This window comes from Oncorhynchus gorbuscha, unplaced genomic scaffold (genome assembly GCF_021184085.1).
Source record: "Oncorhynchus gorbuscha isolate QuinsamMale2020 ecotype Even-year unplaced genomic scaffold, OgorEven_v1.0 Un_scaffold_330:::fragment_2:::debris, whole genome shotgun sequence".
NCBI lineage: Eukaryota > Metazoa > Chordata > Actinopteri > Salmoniformes > Salmonidae > Oncorhynchus > Oncorhynchus gorbuscha.
The window spans coordinates 40,615-59,508 of record NW_025745187.1 but is presented as its reverse complement, the minus strand read 5'-3'; the positions used below and the strand labels follow the sequence as shown (position 1 = coordinate 59,508).

The following is an 18,894-nucleotide window of genomic DNA, read 5'->3' as shown; positions in this document are numbered from 1 at the left end:
GTGAGCATAATCTTGCTTTGGGGTATGGGGGATTGTAGGGCGTCATCTATCTCACTGTTGGTTTATTAGCCGATGTGGTGTCCATTAAAAACTCAAATTAACGCATTCCACAATATCTATGATATACAATTAGTGGCTATAGAGATCAGTACACAGATATCAACTGAAGTAATGTACTCAAGATTTTGATTATATATATTTTTACTACGTTTTCAGCATGTCTTGGTGCTACCCAATGCAAATTATTTTTTCAAAAGACCTACTATGTGCATGACATGTTTTATAGGCCTAATATATTACTATACTATATATTACTATAGCAGGCTAAAGACATGTCATTTAACAGTTTTCATCTTATTGCCAAACAAATCACTTTCAAACATAGGCCACCTGAGCATGTTCATCCTCACCAAAATAATTCCAGCATCCAAACAGTGCATTGTGCACTTGTGCTATTTGATCAATTGAAAGATACATCTGGTTACAAAACACAGAAAAGTGTAATGACATTCAATGATTGTAATTGGACCTACACTTTTGTAGCCTGAATTAATTCATAAGTTTTGCCGACATAAGGAACTTTTTTTTGTCACCGGAAAAAGGGTAGTTAGTGATATGGGACTGTCCCAAGATGAAAAGTGCAGCCACATGGGGATGTTTTTTTAAACCATGACACAGAGGTAGTGTTATTCATTTAATTTGGAATAAGCTTTTATTTGTATATATACCACTGTAGAAGTACAGATTGCATTTTAAACAAATAGGAGAATGGTTCAAATAGCATTATTTAGAGACCCGCCAAAGTTTGACTTTGTTACATTCAGGGGGGCTCATGTCTCATAGGGGGCCTGAGACCCACCTGCCCCCTCTAATTCGTGCACTGATGCTACCATTTCACTGATAGAGATATTTGAGTATACAAGGTTGCATGATGCTCTGGTTTAAACAAGAAGTCTGGCTGCCTTACAACAGTGACTTGATAGGAACTGAACGGTCTCCTATCTCTACTTCAAAGACACTTATCAAGGAGGTTAAACAAGAAAACTAGCCTGACAACTCACGGTAAATTCTTCCGTTGCTCTGTCGTTTGCTACATACTTTAGTTTGAGGCTGCCATTATAGATGTGGTAAAGAGATCAATAGAACACAATTAAAACAATGGAAATGCCATGGAAACGCATGGGGAAAGATGCAATGACATGAACATTGTTTATATGTGTATTTCACATATATGCTGAGGTAAAATTTAAGTATATATGTGTATTTCACACTATGTTTGGGTAAAAATCTGAGTATAATGCTTGTATGGATGTCAACCCATTCATGTCATTGTCACCAATCAACTCCATTAGAGTTCAAAACAACTTCGACAAAGACCATTGATTTCTCTGCTAGCTACTGTACCACAATAGCCCAGTGTTTATTTGCTTAAATCACTGAACACAACAGGCGTCTATTAGAGCCAAGCTTCAATTTGAGCCAGGCATTCATTTCGCTAATGCACACAGCTTTTGCTCATTTGAATATTTGTTAAATTCCAGAATTCACTTCCATCATTTTAATACATTTTCTCATTTCCTACACTGTGTTATCATTTACTTTTGTCTTAGTATGCCTGTTAAAAAATATATTTTAAAAACGTTTTATTTACAAAAGCATCATTCTCCTCTGACTGTGCATTTCCAGCGGTTCTTACTTTCGCCACTAGAAGGAGATCGGCTGATTTCTGGGGGTCTGTACTCCGGAAGTTGACTGTTTTTGGAAATTCCTGGTAACCTCTATTAACAATTCATGTAGACTCTGCATTTATTTGAAAGGGACATTTATTTTCTGAAATGTGGGCCATTACCCGGCTATTAAAACGGACAAGCGGCTATTTGAGACTCAGTGTTTAATTAAAGTTTTATTGTATGCTACCAGCTTATACCAACAGGAGTTAGCATTTAGCAGTCACGTCTAAACTTGAAAAGGGACTACTTCTAAATGTTATGCAGCGAAAACAGCCAAATCAGACTTTAGTAACCACAGTGGGCCTGTTACAATACATCAATCACGACGGATTTGACGAATATCCACTTTGTTAGATCAAATTTGTTGAATGGGCACCAACCTGGCATCCTTCTTCTATCCCCCCCAGTCTGCTTTCCAGTGACCTCTTTACAGCATCTATTGAAGTCTTGTGGTGGGGATGCGGGGCATTGTACAAAACAAAGTCTTCATCGATTGGATCATCTCTAACCAATCAGAGTATTAAAGTCAATTACACATTTTCTAGCTGGACACTTTACCCACGTGTTCTGGCTCTGGCCCAACCCATCGGTCTCGGGACCAATCAGACGGCCCCGAATGTGTTCGCATTCAGTGAAGGGGAGGTACTTAGATCCAGATTGATAGTGGAGAAGAAATTAACGTCCGTGGGTGTGGCGTAGTGTTCGGCAGACCAAGCCAGGGTAGCCAGGCAACAAGAAAACATGCAACAAGGAAAAGTGAGGGGAACAGTTTGGTTCTCTTTACATGCCAAAAAGCAAGCAGCACCATTCGAGAACACTGCACGTTCATTCTGAGAAAAATATTTACATTTTGCATCCCTGTAATCTAGTGAACAGTCTTAAAGGTAGACTTTGCGAAATGACATTGCCACCAGCAGCACATCAGATATTGAGATGAGTAGATGCCAGGCTTCGCCCTCACACAGTATCTGCTCATGTGCACAGTTGGCTTCACCGTAGCCAGGGCACCAAAACAGCAGAGAAGTTGAGCCTCACGCTCTTTGTTGTCGCTGAAATTGACCCTCGATGCAGTTTACTTTTTGCATCTGTTATATCGCCGAGTCTACCTTTCAGAATACCTCCTTCACAAAAATTCTGAACAAGAGTAGCCTATAATTTAACTAAATTATAACAAACACAACTACACATATAAATGTCTTAAAAATAATTGACCAGAGTTAAGATATGATGTAGGGCTATGGTTTTCATGTAGTTCGGTCTTTGCAGCTATTTTTCCGTGAGAGTAGGATAAATAAACTTACATTATTATAAATATACAGTATTATATGGCATTCATCTTTACAAAAGCCAACATGGAAAATTGCAAACAACTTATCAATAATGGACATTATTTGTGTTTTAAGATTGTTATTGTAGAAAGTTAATCAGTTACACCATGACTAACTTCTCAATCTCAGCAGACAGAACAGTCTGTGCATTATTAGTTCATACATGTAGCTACATTGCTTTGTAACAAGACAAACATTTGTGCATTCATTGTCCATCTCTGTACCCCGTTATACATCCTGGGTTTCTCGGTTTTATTTATTATTATTGCAAATCATATCAGAAAGTGTATGATGCAGCAAAGAGGTCTCCCTGTATTTTCAGACAACAGATCCTAGATAATTCAAAAAGCTTTATTGTCCATCCAATTTACAGTGGAAGAACAAGAATCATTCCTCTTCTGCTTTGTCTCTCACTTCTTCAGTGATCCCCTCATTTTCTGTGGCTAAGCCTGCAGCAGGGTTGGTGTCCTGGGAGTCAGCAGTGCTGGTTCCCTGGGAGTCAGGAGGGTTGTCTGGGGTATCCGAGAGGGGTTGGGGGGCCTCCTCGCAGGGAGGGTTGTCTGGAGTATCTGAGAGGGGTTGGAGAGCCTCCTTGCTGGAAAGGTTGGGAGATGATGTACCCCTTATTGATGGATCTACTGGTTCAGTAGCATCAGAAGGTAATGAGTCTTCTTTCACTGGAGAAGTCTCTTCCTCTTCCATGCTCTCTTCTAAAGGAGGTATCCCGTCTTCCTCCATCTCTCCTTCTACAGGATCCATCCCCTCTCCAGTTCCTTCTTTCTCCATAGAAGGCATCCCTTCTTCAACAGGTGTTAGGTCGTCCTCGACAGGGGGCATATCCCCTTCGTTAGGAGCCATCCCATCGTCTTCCATCCCTTCTTCCATCTCATCCTCCACAGGGGGTATCATGCCCTCCTCTCTGCCCCCAGGGAAGCTCCTGTCTTGGTAGAGGAACTTCAGCTGCTCCTCAAAGTACTCCTCCAGGCTCAGTCCTGCACCTCCCACCTCAGTGTCTGCCTGTCAATGAAACAAAACTTTTATGAAGTCTTTTTACATCAGTAGTAGTCAAAGTGCTTTACAGTTACACAGAGCTCAAAGACCAAGCAAAGCAGAAGCGAAAGCACTGTCGTAGGGAATAAAATAGGAAAACATGCACATTACTGTATGCTATGTATATCTATCTAATTAAACAAAACAGAAGTGTAGTGTCTTTGTCTGAATTCTGTTAACACATTTTGGGCTGGTTTCCCCAGACCTAAATTAATTCTTCAACTAGACATTGAGCATACTTTTAAGCCATTCTAAATAGGCTTAACTTGGGTCTGGGAAACCAGGGCATATTCAGTTGTGGTCCAATGCAAAAAAAATAATAATAATAATTCTAGTGTGGTACGCAAACACAATAATCCATTCCAAGTTCGTCATACTGTGTGTCGTGTAGTCTTGCTGTACCTGGTAATACTTTGCACAGTTCCTGAATATGAGCCTGACATCCTTGACAAACTCCTCAGCACTGCAGTAACGCGGGCTCTCCTTAGATTCCAGCCTGCTCTTCACTATGGACAGGTCCATTGGAGTCTCAATCAGCTCCTTATACTCTGGGATTGACTGGACATATCAGATGGAGGAACCATCATTACTTAACTGTGATAAATTAACCAAAATGAATGGCATGGTGTTTGGGGATTGAGAGTTAAGACAATTTTCTGATTCAATAGATAAAGTCGTATCGTATCGATTTAATTAAAACTACAGAGCAAAAACTTTCTATGGGGCAGTTGGTAATTGCAGTCTTACCGACGGTGAGGCAGGCTCCTGGAAATCTGTACTGAACTCGTTGCAGTAGATGCAGAGCAACAGTCTCTCACATTTCCTTTTATCAACTGGAGGGAATCCCTCTGATCCTGGCTCCTCCTTCATGGCTGGCAATTCTCCCTGGCTATCTGGGTTATACTCCATCTCAGGACTGGTCAGGTCACGACAGAACGAACAGAACCACTCACCACTGAAAACATAGGGGGGTTAGTGAATTCACAATATTGCAGTCTCTCAATATTGCAATAACCCCAGTTTATATTACAAAGTACTGCTAAATAAATCACCCTTCAGAGACAGCTGTATTACATTTTTATTTATTTATTTATTTATTTTGCCCTTTTTCTCCCAAAGTTCATGGTATCCAATTGGTAGTAAGTCTTGTTCCATCGCTGCAACTCCCGTATAGACTCAGAGAGGCGAAGGTCGAGGAGCCGTGCTTCCTCCGAAACACAGTGCGCGATGGGACAAGAACATCCCTGCCGTCCAAACCCTCCCCTAAACCGGACGACCCCGGGCCAATTGTGAGCCGCCCCATGGGTCTCCTGGTCGCGGCCGGCTGTGACAGAACCTGGACTCAAACCAGGATCTCTCGTGGCACAGCCAGCACTGCAATGCAGTACCTTAGACCACTGCGCCACTTGGGAGGCCCAGGTGTATTACATTTAACAGGCAGAGCAGGCAGGACGGTGCAGCTGTGAGTGGCACATAAAAATGTAAAAGTAGGTGTTAATTACCTGGGAGATTCTCTAAGTGTAGGTATATGACAGTTCAGATGGAAGACTTTGGGACATCTGTCACAGCAGAGCAGTTCTCCCCCATTCTGACACACAGCGCACCAGTCTTCATTGGGGTCGTCTTCAGGGACACCTGGGGCCTTTTCTGGGTCTGGTTGGGGGTCTGCCTCTAGCTCTACCTGGGTCTCTGGCTGGGGCTCCGGCTGGGGCTCCGGCTGGGGCTCCGGCTGGGGCTCCGGCTGGGGCTCCGGCTGGGGCTCCGGCTGGGGCTCCACCATGGGTGCTGGGAGAGATTGCTGCTGGGGCTGGGGCTTGGGCTGGATGCCTGTACTGCTGTCTGGCAGGCTGGCTGAGGCTCCAACACTAGACTGCACCTGGAGGATGGAAGAGAGACTAGGGAGATTCTAACATCTTTCATACATGATTGTATACAATATACCTGTTTCAAAGGCAAACAGAGATGGACACACAGTGTGTGTAATGTAGTCATACATACAAAGCTGACTTCGTCATCGTCCTCTGGTTCGTCCTTGATGACGATGATTGGTCCGGGGGATGACCTTCGCCTCCGCTTAGCTGAGGAGGGGGGAGCCGCCGCATTAGGCTCTGTGCGCTTCCAGGAAGCAGACCTTCAACACCGAACCACAGATATTACAACCAGGAACACATCAACCTAATGGTACAGATATTACAGCCAGGAACACATCCACCAAAAGATACATACTGTGACCTTGGTGTGGGGTGTAAAGAGGACAGCACCCTGTGGTGTGGGAGTGTGGTTCACCTACCCTATGTTGGCTTCAGAGGAAGATTTGGACATGGGGGAATTCTGTCTTCCTTGTGCTGAGGAGAGAAAGAGAAAGGGGTTTTATTGAGAATAAATGATGATTGGGCATGAATAGCTCATTTAAATATATTTTATGTTTGTTTTAAATGTAACAAATGAGGGAAGTGTGAGGGTGAGACGCCTACCATGTCTGTCTGGGAAGGCAGTAGCTAGGCTCGGAGCATAACTAGCTCTGGGGTTGGGCATGGATAATGATGATGAAGCTCCACTGGGGTCATTCCTCCTCAGTTGTGCGGCTTCCATCATGTTACGCTGAAAACAACCAGAGTATTCTATTTCTCGTTTGTGTGTGTGTGGCAAATACACAACCAGAGACATAAAATACATGTAAATATATTAAATAATGAGTTTCAGCTTCAGTTTACAGGAAACCGCATGTACCTGGTGTATAGAGGCTTGAGTGCTGATGGGTCCTGTGTTGGGAGGGGGTGCATGAGAGTAGCGAGAGGTACCCTGTAGCACATCCATTGGTTTGGGAGGAAAGCTGGAGTTGTGGATGAGATCCCTCAGAGACTAGAATGGCACAATAGCCAGGGGCAAGAATTTTTCACAAGTCTTGCAATTTGAAGGCGAATTATGACAAAAAAATACTAACCAAGGATTACTACAGACAATAACACAACTCAGTAAAAATTAATGCCCTGAATATATTCTACCATGCCCAGAAATCTGCTCCTTTTATTCTTTGTCCCCAACGCTCTAGGCGACCAGTTTTGATAGCCTTTAGCCGCACCCTCATACTACACCTCCTCTGTTCCGCGGGTGATGTGGAGGTAAACCCAGGCCCTGCATGTCCCCAGGCACCCTCATTCATTGACTTCTGTGATCGAAAAAGCCTTGGTTTCATGCATGTCAACATCAGAAGCCTCCTCCCTAAGTTTGTTTTACTCACTGCTTTAGCACACTCTGCTAACCCTGATGTCCTTGCCGTGTCTGAATCCTGGCTCAGGAAGGCCACCAAAAATTCTGAGATTTCCATACCCAACTATAACATTTTCCATCAAGATAGAGGAGGAGTTGTGGTCTACTGCAGAGATAGCCTGCAAAGTAATGTCATATACTTTCCAGGTCTATACCCAAACAGTTCGAACTACTAATTTTAAAAATGACTCTCTCCAGAAATAAGTCTCTCACTGTTGCCGCCTGCTACCGACCCCCCTCAGCTCCCAGCTGTGCCCTGGACACCATTTGTGAATTGATCGCCCCCCATCTAGCTTCAGAGTTTGTTCTGTTAGGTGACCTAAACTGGGATATGCTTAACACCCCGACAGTCCTACAATCTAAGCTAGATGCCCTCAATCTCACACAAATCATCAAGGAACCCACCAGGTACAACCCTACATCTGTAAACAAGGGCACCCTCATAGAGGGCAACATGACCAACTGGCCCTCCAAATATATCTCCGCTGTGTTCAACCAGGATCTCAGCGATCACTGCCTGTATCCGCTATGGATCCGCAGTCAAACGACCACCCCTTATCACTGTCAAACGCTCCCTAAAACACTTCTGCGAGCAGGCCTTTCTAATCGACCTGGCCCGGGTATCCTGGAAGGATATTGACCACATCCCGTCAGTTGAGGATGCCTGGTCATTCTTTAAAAGTAACTTCCTCACCATTTTAGATAAGCATGCTCCGTTCAAAAAATGCAGAACTAAGAAAAGATATAGCCCTTGGTTCACTCCAGACCTGACTACCCTCGACCAGCACAAAAACATCCTGTGGCGGACTGCAATAGCATCGAATAGTCCCCGCGATATGCAACTGTTCAGGGAAGTCAGGAACCAAAACACACAGTCGGTCAGGAAAGCCAAGGCCAGCTTCTTCAGGCAGAAATTTGCATCCTGTAGCTCCAACTCCAAAAAGTTCTGGCACACTATAAAGTCCATGGAGAACAAGAGCACCTCCTTCCAGCTGCCCACTGCACTGAGGCTAGGTAACACGGTCACCACCGATAAATCTATGATTATCGAAAACTTCAACAAGCATTTCTCAACGGCTGGCGATGCCTTCCTCCTGGCTACTCCACCCACAGCTACTCGCCCAAGCCTCTCCAGGTTCTCCTTTACCCAAATCCAGATAGCAGATGTTCTGAAAGAGCTGCAAAACCTGGACCCGTACAAATCAGCTGGGCTTGACAATCTGGACCCTCTATTTCTGAAACTATCCGCCGCCATTGTCACAACCCCTATTTACCAGCCTGTTCAACCTCTCTTTCATATCGTCTGAGATCCCCAAGGATTGGAAAGCTGCCGCAGTCATCCCCCTCTTCAAAGGGGGAGACACCCTAGACCCAAACTGTTACAGACCTATATCCATCCTGCCCTGCCTATCTAAGGTCTTCGAAAGCCAAGTCAACAAACAGGTCACTGACCATCTCGAATTCCACCGTACCTTCTCCGCTGTGCAATCTGGTTTCTGAGCCGGTCACGGGTGCACCTCAGCCACGCTCAAGGTACTAAATGATATCATAACCGCCATCGATAAAAGACAGTACTGTGCAGCCGTCTTCGTCGACCTGGCCAAGGCTTTCGACTCTGTCAATCACCATATTCTTATCGGCAGACTCCGTAGCCTTGGTTTTTCGAATGACTGACTTGCCTGGTTCTCCAACTACTTTGCAGACAGAGTTCAGTGTGTCAAATCGGAGGGCATGTTGTCCAGTCCTCTGGCAGTCTCTATGGGGGTGCCACAGGGTTCAAATCTCGGGCCGACTCTTTTCTCTGTATATATCAATGATGTTGCTCTTGCTGCGGGCGATTCCCTGATCCACCTCTACGCAAACGACACCATTCTGTATACTTCCGGCCCTTCCTTGGACACTGTGCTATCTTAACCTCCAAACGAGCTTCAACGCCATACAACACTCCTTCCGTGGCCTCCAACTGCTCTTAAACGCTAGTAAAACCAAATGCATGCTTTTCAACCGTTCGCTGCCTGCACCCGCACGCCCGACTAGCATCACCACCCTGGATGGTTCCGACCTAGAATATGTGGACATCTATAAGTACCTAGGTGTCTGGCTAGACTGCAAACTCTCCTTCCAGACTCATATCAAACATCTCCAATCTAAAATCAAATCTAGAGTCGGCTTTCTATTCCGCAACAAAGCCTACTTCACTCACGCCGCCAAACTTACCCTAGTAAAACTGACTATCCTACCGATACTCGACGATGTCATCTACAAAAAAGCTTCCAATACTCTACTCAGCAAACTGGATGCAGTTTATCACAGTGCCATCCGTTTTGTTACTAAAGCACTTTATACCACCCCCACCACTGCGACCTGTATGCTCTAGTCGGCTGGCCCTCGCTACATATTTGTCGCCAGACCCACTGGCTTCAGGTCATCTACAAGTCCATGCTAGGTAAATCTACACCTTATCTCAGTTCACTGGTCACGATGGCAACACCCACCGTAGCACGCACTCCAGCAGGTGTATCTCACTGATCATCCCTAAAGCCAACACCTCATTTGGCCGCCTTCCGTTCCAGTTCTCTGCTGCCTGTGACTGGAACGAATTGCAAAAATCGCTGAAGTTGGAGACTTTTATCTCCCTCACCAACTTCAAACATCTGCTATCTGAGCAGCTAACCGATCGCTGCAGCTGTACATAGTCCATCGGTATATAGCCCACCCAATTTACCTACCTCATCCCCATACTGTTTATATTTATTTACTTTTCTGCTCTTTTGCACACCAGTATCTCTACCTGTACATGACCATCTGATCATTTATCACTCCAGTGTTATTCTGCAAAATTGTAATTATTCGCCTACCTCCTCATGCCTTTTGCATACAATGTATATACTCTTTTTTTCTACTGTGTTATTGACTTGTTAATTGTTTACTCCATGTGTTGTCTGTTCACACTGCACTGCTATGCTTTATCTTGGCCAGGTCGCAGTTGTAAATGAGAACAAGTTCTCAACTAGCCTACCTTGTTAAATAAAGGTGAAATAAAAAAAATTATCATAACTGGTGCCTTTGCATCAGCTTGTCTCCATTTTATCACAACTGAAATAGCATGTTCTCAGTGGCTCAGTCTCATTGTACACTGTCTGATAACAACAAAGTGCAAATCTACAACTTAAAAAGGGATAAGGAATATATACATATTTTTTAAAGAATAACACAAATACCTGAGGAGGGAATCCTGCGTTTTGCAGCATAGAGGTGGGGCTCCTGGGGTTGGGATGGGTTTGCGGCCCGTAACTCCGGCCCGGCTGCTGGATCTGGACCATGTTGGGGGGACCTTGCGACGGAGAACCCCCCTGGTGGGGCCTCTGTGGAGGGGGGCCCCCTGGCCCTGGGAGCTTCAGACCCTGCTGGTACCAGGACCAGTGGTTGGGAGGGGGCTGTCCAGCCCTGTTGGGGTGCTGGGCAAGCTTCTCTACCTGCAGCTGGAGCTGAGCCAGGGTGCTCCCACGCTGGTGGGCGGAGGAGCCTGGAGGGAAAGCCCCGGGAGGGCCCTCTCCTCTGGGGCCAGGCTGGCTGGGGTGGCCAGGAGGGAAGCCCTGCTGCATGGAACTGGGCTGCCGACCAGGGATTCTCTCTACTGCCAAAGACCCTTAGGAAATACACAGAAACATGAAAAAAAAATCAACAATTCAACAAAAATTCAACAATGTCTGCATTTAACATCATGTGGATAATTTTGAATTATGCCTACAGTATCTGTCAGACCTGAAGTTTTGGCGTTCTTACCAAGATCGACATTTGAGGCCCAGAAACCGGAGCGACACTGGAAGCGGACTGAGCTCTGAGGGACGATGGATGCATTACAGTTGGCCCTCATTAGGTAATGGATTTGGCAAAGAATCTGAAAGAAAAGGTTTCTGAATCACTCAAATTGAAGTAGTCTAATGCTTATGAAAATCACAAATTCAGTTGTCAATGTGAATTTCTACACAACTGTCTGAACAACTTAGGTCAACATTGGGATTAAAAGGTAGGCGAAAATAAATCGATCTCCCTAGTGAAAGTCATGGTTCCTACCAGTCTCTTGCAGTACAGGAGAGCTGTGCCACTGTGACTGGCTGTGGCCCACTTGGTGAAGTTGATGACGTGATCTAGATGTCTGGTCAGGTGGCTGACATCTTCTTGTTGTTTCTTTAGTCCGACCTCATGGTCCTTCGTCAGTGTCTGACACAACCACCATGATTAGCATAAAGCTACTTACAAATATGCTTACAAAGTGTGATTAGCACCATGTCAGCAGAAGTGTACATTATTTTATTATGTGTTGGAATGACGTGATTGCTCATGTCCTGTTTAACAAGCATACCTCAAGTTGATTGACCAAGATTTTTCCCTTTCTGTTGATCTCCATGATCAAGTTGCAAATTGACTTCTTTATCTCATTGGTGACAGACTTGCGGTTTTCATCGACTTGCTGGAGTCTGAAAGAATAAAGATAGTAGAAAATCAGGAAATTATGAGTTTGCCTGTAGTCAGTCATGCTATTGAACATGTCTATGTACATAACATATGAGTTTAGTTCACATGTTTAGTGTATGTAATAAATTACCCATTGTTGATGCAATTGGACACTTCTTCTATGGCTTTCCTCTTCTCCTGTAGCTGATGCGTCATGTTTTCCAGGTGTTGCCTGTGGTTTCTGTAGGCGTCTTCAAGGAACTGGTAACTGGAGAGACAAGATATGCAGAGTGTAATGGGAAATTACTTGAGCAATTATTTTTCTGTATTTGATTTACTGGTGATATGGATTGATGTGTAAAAAACATGACAGTATGTGCTGCGAGACAGACAGATGCGTTCCCTTGGGGAAGGGAAACAGGAGTTAACCACATATGTTTAAGTACCATATCTAATTAAGTCATGTTGCACCTGTTAGTCTATAATTATCTGTTGTAACAAATTTACTGAGTTAAAGCTCATATAAGGAAATCAGCCAATTAAAATAAATTAGGCCCTAATCTATGGATTTCATATGACTGGGCAGGGGGCAGAGCCAAAGGGAAATTGCTAGCTACCATCTGTACAAAGGGCTTTATTACAGGCAGAAATACTCCTCAGTTTCAGGTGAAGAAGCCGGATGCGGAGGTCCTGGGCTGGCGTGGTTACATGTGGTCTGTGGTTGTGAGGCCGGTTTGACATACTGCCAAACTCTCTAAAACAACATTGGAGGAGTCTTATGGTAGAGAAATGAACATTCAATTCTCTGGCAACAACTCTGGTAGGACATTCCTGCAGTCAGCATGCCAATTGCATGCGACATCTGTGGCATTGTGTTGTGTGACAAAACTGCACATTTTAGAGTCGTCTTTTATTGTCCCTAGGACAGGATGCACCGGTGTAATGATCATGCTGTTTATTCAGCTTCTTGATATGCCACACCTGTCAGGTGGATGGATTGTCTTGACAAAGGAGAAATGTTCACTAACAGGGATATAAACAAATTTGTGCACCAAATTTGAGAGAAATAAGCTTTTTGTGCATATGGAAAATGTATGGTATCTTTTATTTCAGATCATGAAACTTGGGACCAACACTTTACATGTTACATTATATTTTTGTTAAGTATAAGTTGATGTTCCGACCTTTGACCTGTTTAACTGCTAGTATCAAATGTCTGCCCGTGTTGAATGTTATGGTTAAAGTTTGACTGAGCCTAGGGCACACTGTTAATGTAATGTATCTATCTGAGAGACAGATTCTGTAGCAGTTGATGTGACTTCCTACAAGCCTCTTGGGCTGTGTTTACAGAACCTTCGGTGCTATGTGATTAATGAATAATTAGAGGTGTTCTCCCTGAATTCTTGTAATAAACAAGATAGATTTGTATTGATATTATCAACGACTGCTCTCCTTTTTGTTCACCTGAAAATTCCCACAGAGGATTAATACCAACACATGAAGCACAGGTACAAAAACAATACTTCAAAATATAGAACCAGTTTGAGCATAATATTGACTATTGAAGGTTTCAACCCAGGCCTCCGATAGCTAGGTCTCGTTTAGCAGATGCTCTTATCCAGAGCGACTTCCAGTTAATGCTAGCAGATACAGCATGCTAGCAGAAGCCCATAGACTTCCAGTCATTGCGCTTACACTAGTTAGCATTGGCTTGCGAAACTAACTTCCTTCCTTCATACTGGACACAGAGACATAAGAATTGTATCCACTAGTTCATCCGACTCTGGGTAAGTAGATAAGGGGTCTCATCATCAAAATCCCAAAGTATCCGTTTAAGGTAGCTAGGCACGACAAAAGAGATTCACTGACACTAACCTGGAAACAAAGGGTGAATAAATAATGTGGTCATACTTGTGGTCTTTGTGCTTGAGCAGCTGACAGTCCCTGCATGTGAGACGGTCACAGGTCTCACAGAACAGTTTGAGGGGCTCCTGCTTGTGGATGTCACAGAACACTGGCTTCTGTGAGGACGCACCCACAGCCTCTGGAATAAGACAAGAATTTAGCATACTATGCATTTACCTGTCTACACATTTGTGATTTGGTTTCATAGATTTTGTTGTACCTAACACCTTCCTTGGCCCTGGACATTATATTTTCTTACAGTATACAATTCAGAAAGCCACATATTTTCATAGAGTAGGCTACCTGGGGACATCTCCTCCTTCTGCCGTATGGTATGATCCCTGGTGAACTTGACCCTCTGGTGGGCCTCAATACACGTCACACACAGGAACTCCACACACTCCACACAGAACCCCGTGGCCTCGGTGTTGTCATCACAACTCATACACACCTGGAAATAGGGAAGGGAGAACATATGAGCAAGAACTGGCTTTTGCTTGAATCCGTGATTTTAGTCCTATGCAAGGCAACGTTTCAGTGGTGACATGGTATACAGTGCCTTCAGAAAGTATTCACACTCAACTTTTTCCACATGTGTTACAGTCCGAATTTAAAATGGATTAAATAGAGATCTGTTGTCACTGGCTTACACACAATACACCATAATGTCAAAGTGGTATTATGTGGTATTATATTAGGTTAAATGTCTTGAGTCAATAAGTATTCAATCTCTTGTTATGGCAAGCCTAAATAAGTTCCGAAGTAAAAATGTACTTAACATACGTTGCATGGACTCTGTTTAACATGATTTTTGAATGAATTCCTGTGTACCCCACAATTATCTGTAAGGTCCCTCAGTTGAGCAGTGAATTTCAAACACAGATTAAACCACAAAAAAAACAGAAAGGATTTCCAATGCCCTGCAAAGGGCACCTCTATTAGTAGATGGGTAAAAAAAGAAGCTGACATTGAATATCCCTTTGAGCATGGCAAAGTTATTATTTACACTTTTGCCTGTCAATACACCCCATCACTACAAAGGCACAGGTGTCTTTCCTAACTCAGTTGCCGGAGAGGAAGGAAACCACTCATGGATTTCACCATGAGGCCGAAGGTACCTTAAAAAACAGTTTGAGTTTAATTGCAGTGATAGGAGAACTCTGACGATGGAGCAACATTGTAGTTCCGCCACAATACTAACCTTATAGACAAGAGTGAAAAGGAAGCCCGTAGAGAACAAAAATATTGCAAAACCTGCCTTCTGTTTGCATCAAGGCACTAAAGTAATACTGCAAAATATGTGGCAAAGCAATTAACATTTCGTCTTGAATACAAAGTGTTTTATTTGGGGCAAATCCAATACAACACATTACTAAGTACTACTCTCCATATGGTCATGCATAGTGGTGGTTTCACCATGTTATGGGTAAGCTTGTTATAGTTAAGGACTGGGAAGTTTATCCAGGATAAAAAAATAAACCAAGCTAAGCACAGGCAAAATCCTAGAGGGAAACCTGGTTCAGTCTGCTTTCCACCAAACACTGGGAGATGAATTCACATTTCAGCAGGGCAATAACCTAAAACGCTAGGAAAAATCGACACTGGAATTTCTTATCAATAAGACATTGAGTGCCGAGTTCAAGTTATTACTTAAATATGCTTGAAAATCTATGGCAAGACGTGAAAATGGTTGTCTAGCAATGATCAACAAGCAATTTGACAGAGCTTGAAGAATTTTGAAAAGGATCATTGACGAATGTTGCACAATCCAGGTGTGGAAAGCTCTTAGAGTTACCCAGAAAGACTCACAGGTGTACTTGCTGTTTCTACAAAGTATTGACTCAGGGGTGTGAATACTTATGTTGTCACCAAAGCTCCATCCATATACTACCCACCACTGCGACCTGTATGCTCTCGTTGGCTGGCCCTCACTACATATTCGGCACCAAACCCACGGCTCCAGGTCATCTATAAGTCTTTGCTTGGTAAAGCCCCACCTTATCTCAGCTCACTGGTCACCATAGCAGCACCCACCCATAGCACGCACTCCAGCAGGTATATTTCACTTGTCATCCCCAAAGCCAACACTTATTTTGGCCACCTTTCCTTACAGTTCTCTGCTGCCAATGACTGGAATTAATATTTCTGTTCTCTACTTGCACATCTGCTATTCCAGTGTTAATGCGAAATTGTAATTATTTCGCCTTCATGGCCTATTTATGGCCTTTACCTCCCTACTCTTCTACATTTGCACAAACTGTACATAGATTTTTCTATTGTGTGATTGACTGTACGTTTGTTTATTTGAAACTCTGTTGTTTTTGTCGCACTGCTTTGCTTTATCTTGGCCAGGTCGTAGTTGTAAATGAGAACTTGTTCTCAACTGGCCTACCTGGTTTAATGAAGGTGAAATAAATGAAAAATGAGAGTTTTGTATTTAATTTTGAATACATTTGTAAAAACTTCTAAAAACATGTTTTCACTTTGTCATTATGGGGTATTGTGTGTAGATGGGTGAGAAAAAATAGGTATGAACACAACAAAATTTGGAATAAGTAAAGGGGTATGAATACTTTCTGAAGGCACGGTAAGTGTCCTGGGTCTCGGTCAGTAAACACTTACTACCTGACCTTAACAGACAAGGATTCACCATCTGAAAAATATTTTCCACACTCGAGTGTACCATTTGTCACCCTTTATCTGATAACCAATATTAACGCACCTGACTGGTCTTCTCCACTGTGCTGCTGGGAACCTCCACAGAGTCCTTCACAAAGAAGTTATCCAGCACCTCCACCTCCCAGCACTCTTGTCGACAAACTGGGCAGCGGATCACATTGACTGGAGCCAGGGGAATAACATACACAGGAATGAGTAAGATATCTTTAATATAAAGTTACAAAAGATATCTGCATTTTAATGAAAAGTTGCAATGATCATCCTGCACTTCAGTAAAGTTATCAACTTCCCGATAAACAAACTGACGGATCTCACGTGGTTTCGAGTTGTCCGCTTGAAGTTGCGGGTCGCGACGTTGTTCACTGTTGACTAAGTTCCTTGAAGGGGGTGGAAGACACTTCTTGCAGAAAGAGTGGAGGCATGGCAGAAGTTTCGGCTCTCGATTGTGGAAATTCAACTTACAGACAGGGCAAGTGTCCATGAGACCGATGCTACCTCCTAGCTGTTTCGCCCTCTCCTCTTCAGCTGGCAAGCTCTCTGCCTCGTTTTCCACTATAATAACAAGGTCATCGTTGTCCACAGCAGCTTCTGGGCTCTCATCCATTGTCTGTTTTTGCTTTGTGCCTATTCAAGATGGACTTGAGTGCTTGGAAACCAGTCACTGTTAGCTAGCTAGCGGATACTAGCTAATGTTAGCTAGTATCTCTGCAGTCTGTTACAGTCTAAATCAGTTGGGCATATGCCTTGCTTGAGCAAAGTTCATGGTTCCTACATAATACTACCTCCCGAAATTAAACACAGTAATGGCAGGTTTGGCCAATATTAGTGTAAAATCACAAATTGAAAGTGTTAAACTCTGCGGTTGGGAGGCTAGATGGCTAACGTTAGCAAGATGACACAGTTGCTACCACGAAGGATGACGTAATTTAGTTATTAAATAGCTGCCTAGTGTCAATGAAACTGAACAATAGTAGAGGACACCGAATAGTAATTTTGTACAATAAACGTGCAATACAAACTTCTATCAATGGAAATTGCTAGCTACCATCTGTACAAGCAACATTCTTTCCCCCCCAAAAAAACACACACGGAGTGCCCAGCATGCACTCCGATATTTTATGGTACAGCGACCATTTCAGGCCAAAATAGCTTGTGAACTTCGAAAGGCGTTTTTAATTGTTCAAGGCAATCAACACAAGCAAATAAATGTACCAAGTTTTTTTTTAAACAGTTAATTTATTTGAATTCTTTGAATCGCTCCCAAAGTCCCTGCCAGCAAAACCCAGTAGCCTGGGGAGGAGTTGATCTCCTCTCAAATGTCCTCTCTGGACTTCTGTACCTGGACTTCCATATGTTGTAATATAAAACAGATCTTCTATCTTCTACTGTAGAAAGGTGAATATTTTAAGAAAGTTTGAAAGGCATATACTCAAATGTCTGTTTTGGTCTAATGAAACCATTAAGTATTTGATCAAATGTATTTTAGTAGTGGGCAAGGTCATTGACTGTCTTATTTTGTAATCATTGAGCCTATGTCAATAATGTATTTATTCAAATGTTATTCAAAATATGTAGCTGTGGAATACCTTCCATCCTCTGGAGCTGGTCAGACCTGCTTTAGAGAGAACACAGAAGACCTTACAGCTTGACTATGTGGGCCTATACATTGTTGAATTGGACACTGCCTTCAAGGTACAGCAATGACCCATGTCCTAACTGAATATTGAATACAATTCTATCACTACATTTCTACCTAAAACGTGTAGTTTCGTGAAGCCAGGAGACACATTCTACCCCAAGGCTGGAATGGGAAGTACTTATACCATGAGACAGACCTCTGTGCCACATGGAAGGTAAGCCAACTAGACCTGCAAAACAACCCCTGATTCAAATTAGTTCAAGGATGATCCGTGTCAGTTACTGATATACATTGCGCCACACTTGGTAAAAAAATATATTAAAAATGCATTCACCATTGTATTTTAAATTCACAAAGTGTACAAGACATCTTCAGCTTGTAGAAATACAGTTTTGTAAAAGCTTTAGCGTTCACCCAAAGGTCAAGGCCAAGGCCATAAAGGGTAGTAATATCCATCCTGCTCACTTTGCAGTGAAGGGTAAAGTCTGGTTCCTGAGCCTCCTGAGTGCATTGCAGTGCTTGAGGCATCACTACAGACCCGGGTTTGATCCCAGGCTGTGCGTTGCCTCACAATGACACCAGTAGTTTAAAAAAATCAAGAATAGATGGGTTGGCCAAGTTAATTTTCAAACATGCTGCTGTCCTAAAATCAAGCCTCCTTATTTGGTAGCAACACAACATGAAAACAACATGGTAGCAACACAACATGGCAGCAGCCCAGGATACAAACATTATTGGGCACAAACAACAGCACAGAGGGCAAGAAGGTAGAGACAACAATACATCACACAAAGCAGCCACAGCTGTCAGTAAGAGTGTCCATTATTGAGTCTTT

General features: G+C 43.2%; 1 protein-coding gene across 2 annotated transcripts; it reads right to left on the bottom strand.

Moving 5' to 3' along the window:
- Positions 1–1,389: 1,389 nt before the first annotated feature.
- Positions 1,390–17,531, bottom strand: LOC124017799 (transcription intermediary factor 1-alpha-like). 2 transcript variants are annotated; one of them, XM_046333011.1, is made up of 17 exons: positions 16,727–17,531; positions 16,464–16,582; positions 14,045–14,192; positions 13,748–13,880; positions 11,988–12,104; positions 11,745–11,859; positions 11,456–11,602; positions 11,165–11,279; positions 10,600–11,027; positions 6,839–6,970; positions 6,583–6,709; positions 6,399–6,453; positions 6,107–6,239; positions 5,611–5,984; positions 4,856–5,063; positions 4,511–4,666; positions 1,390–4,075 (listed from the first exon to the last, which is right to left on the bottom strand). In XM_046333011.1, the coding sequence occupies exons 1-17, from the start codon at positions 17,022–17,024 to the stop codon at positions 3,446–3,448; spliced, it is 3,435 nt and encodes a 1,144-aa protein (XP_046188967.1). In that variant the 5' UTR covers positions 17,025–17,531; the 3' UTR covers positions 1,390–3,445. The 2 variants fall into 2 exon arrangements, with proteins under 2 accessions (XP_046188967.1, XP_046188968.1); XM_046333012.1 differs by having other exon boundaries at positions 16,736–17,531.
- Positions 17,532–18,894: the final 1,363 nt, after the last annotated feature.

Excerpts from the sequence above, each read along its gene's own strand:
- LOC124017799 (XM_046333011.1), bottom strand. The coding sequence starts at position 17,024 with ATGGATGAGAGCCCAGAAGCTGCTGTGGACAACGATGACCTTGTTATT. Across the intron at positions 13,881-14,044 it reads GAAGGAGGAGATGTCCCCAG|AGGCTGTGGGTGCGTCCTCA; the intron begins GTAGCCTACTCT and ends GTCTTATTCCAG. Across the intron at positions 4,076-4,510 it reads ACTGTGCAAAGTATTACCAG|GCAGACACTGAGGTGGGAGG; the intron begins GTACAGCAAGAC and ends TTTCATTGACAG.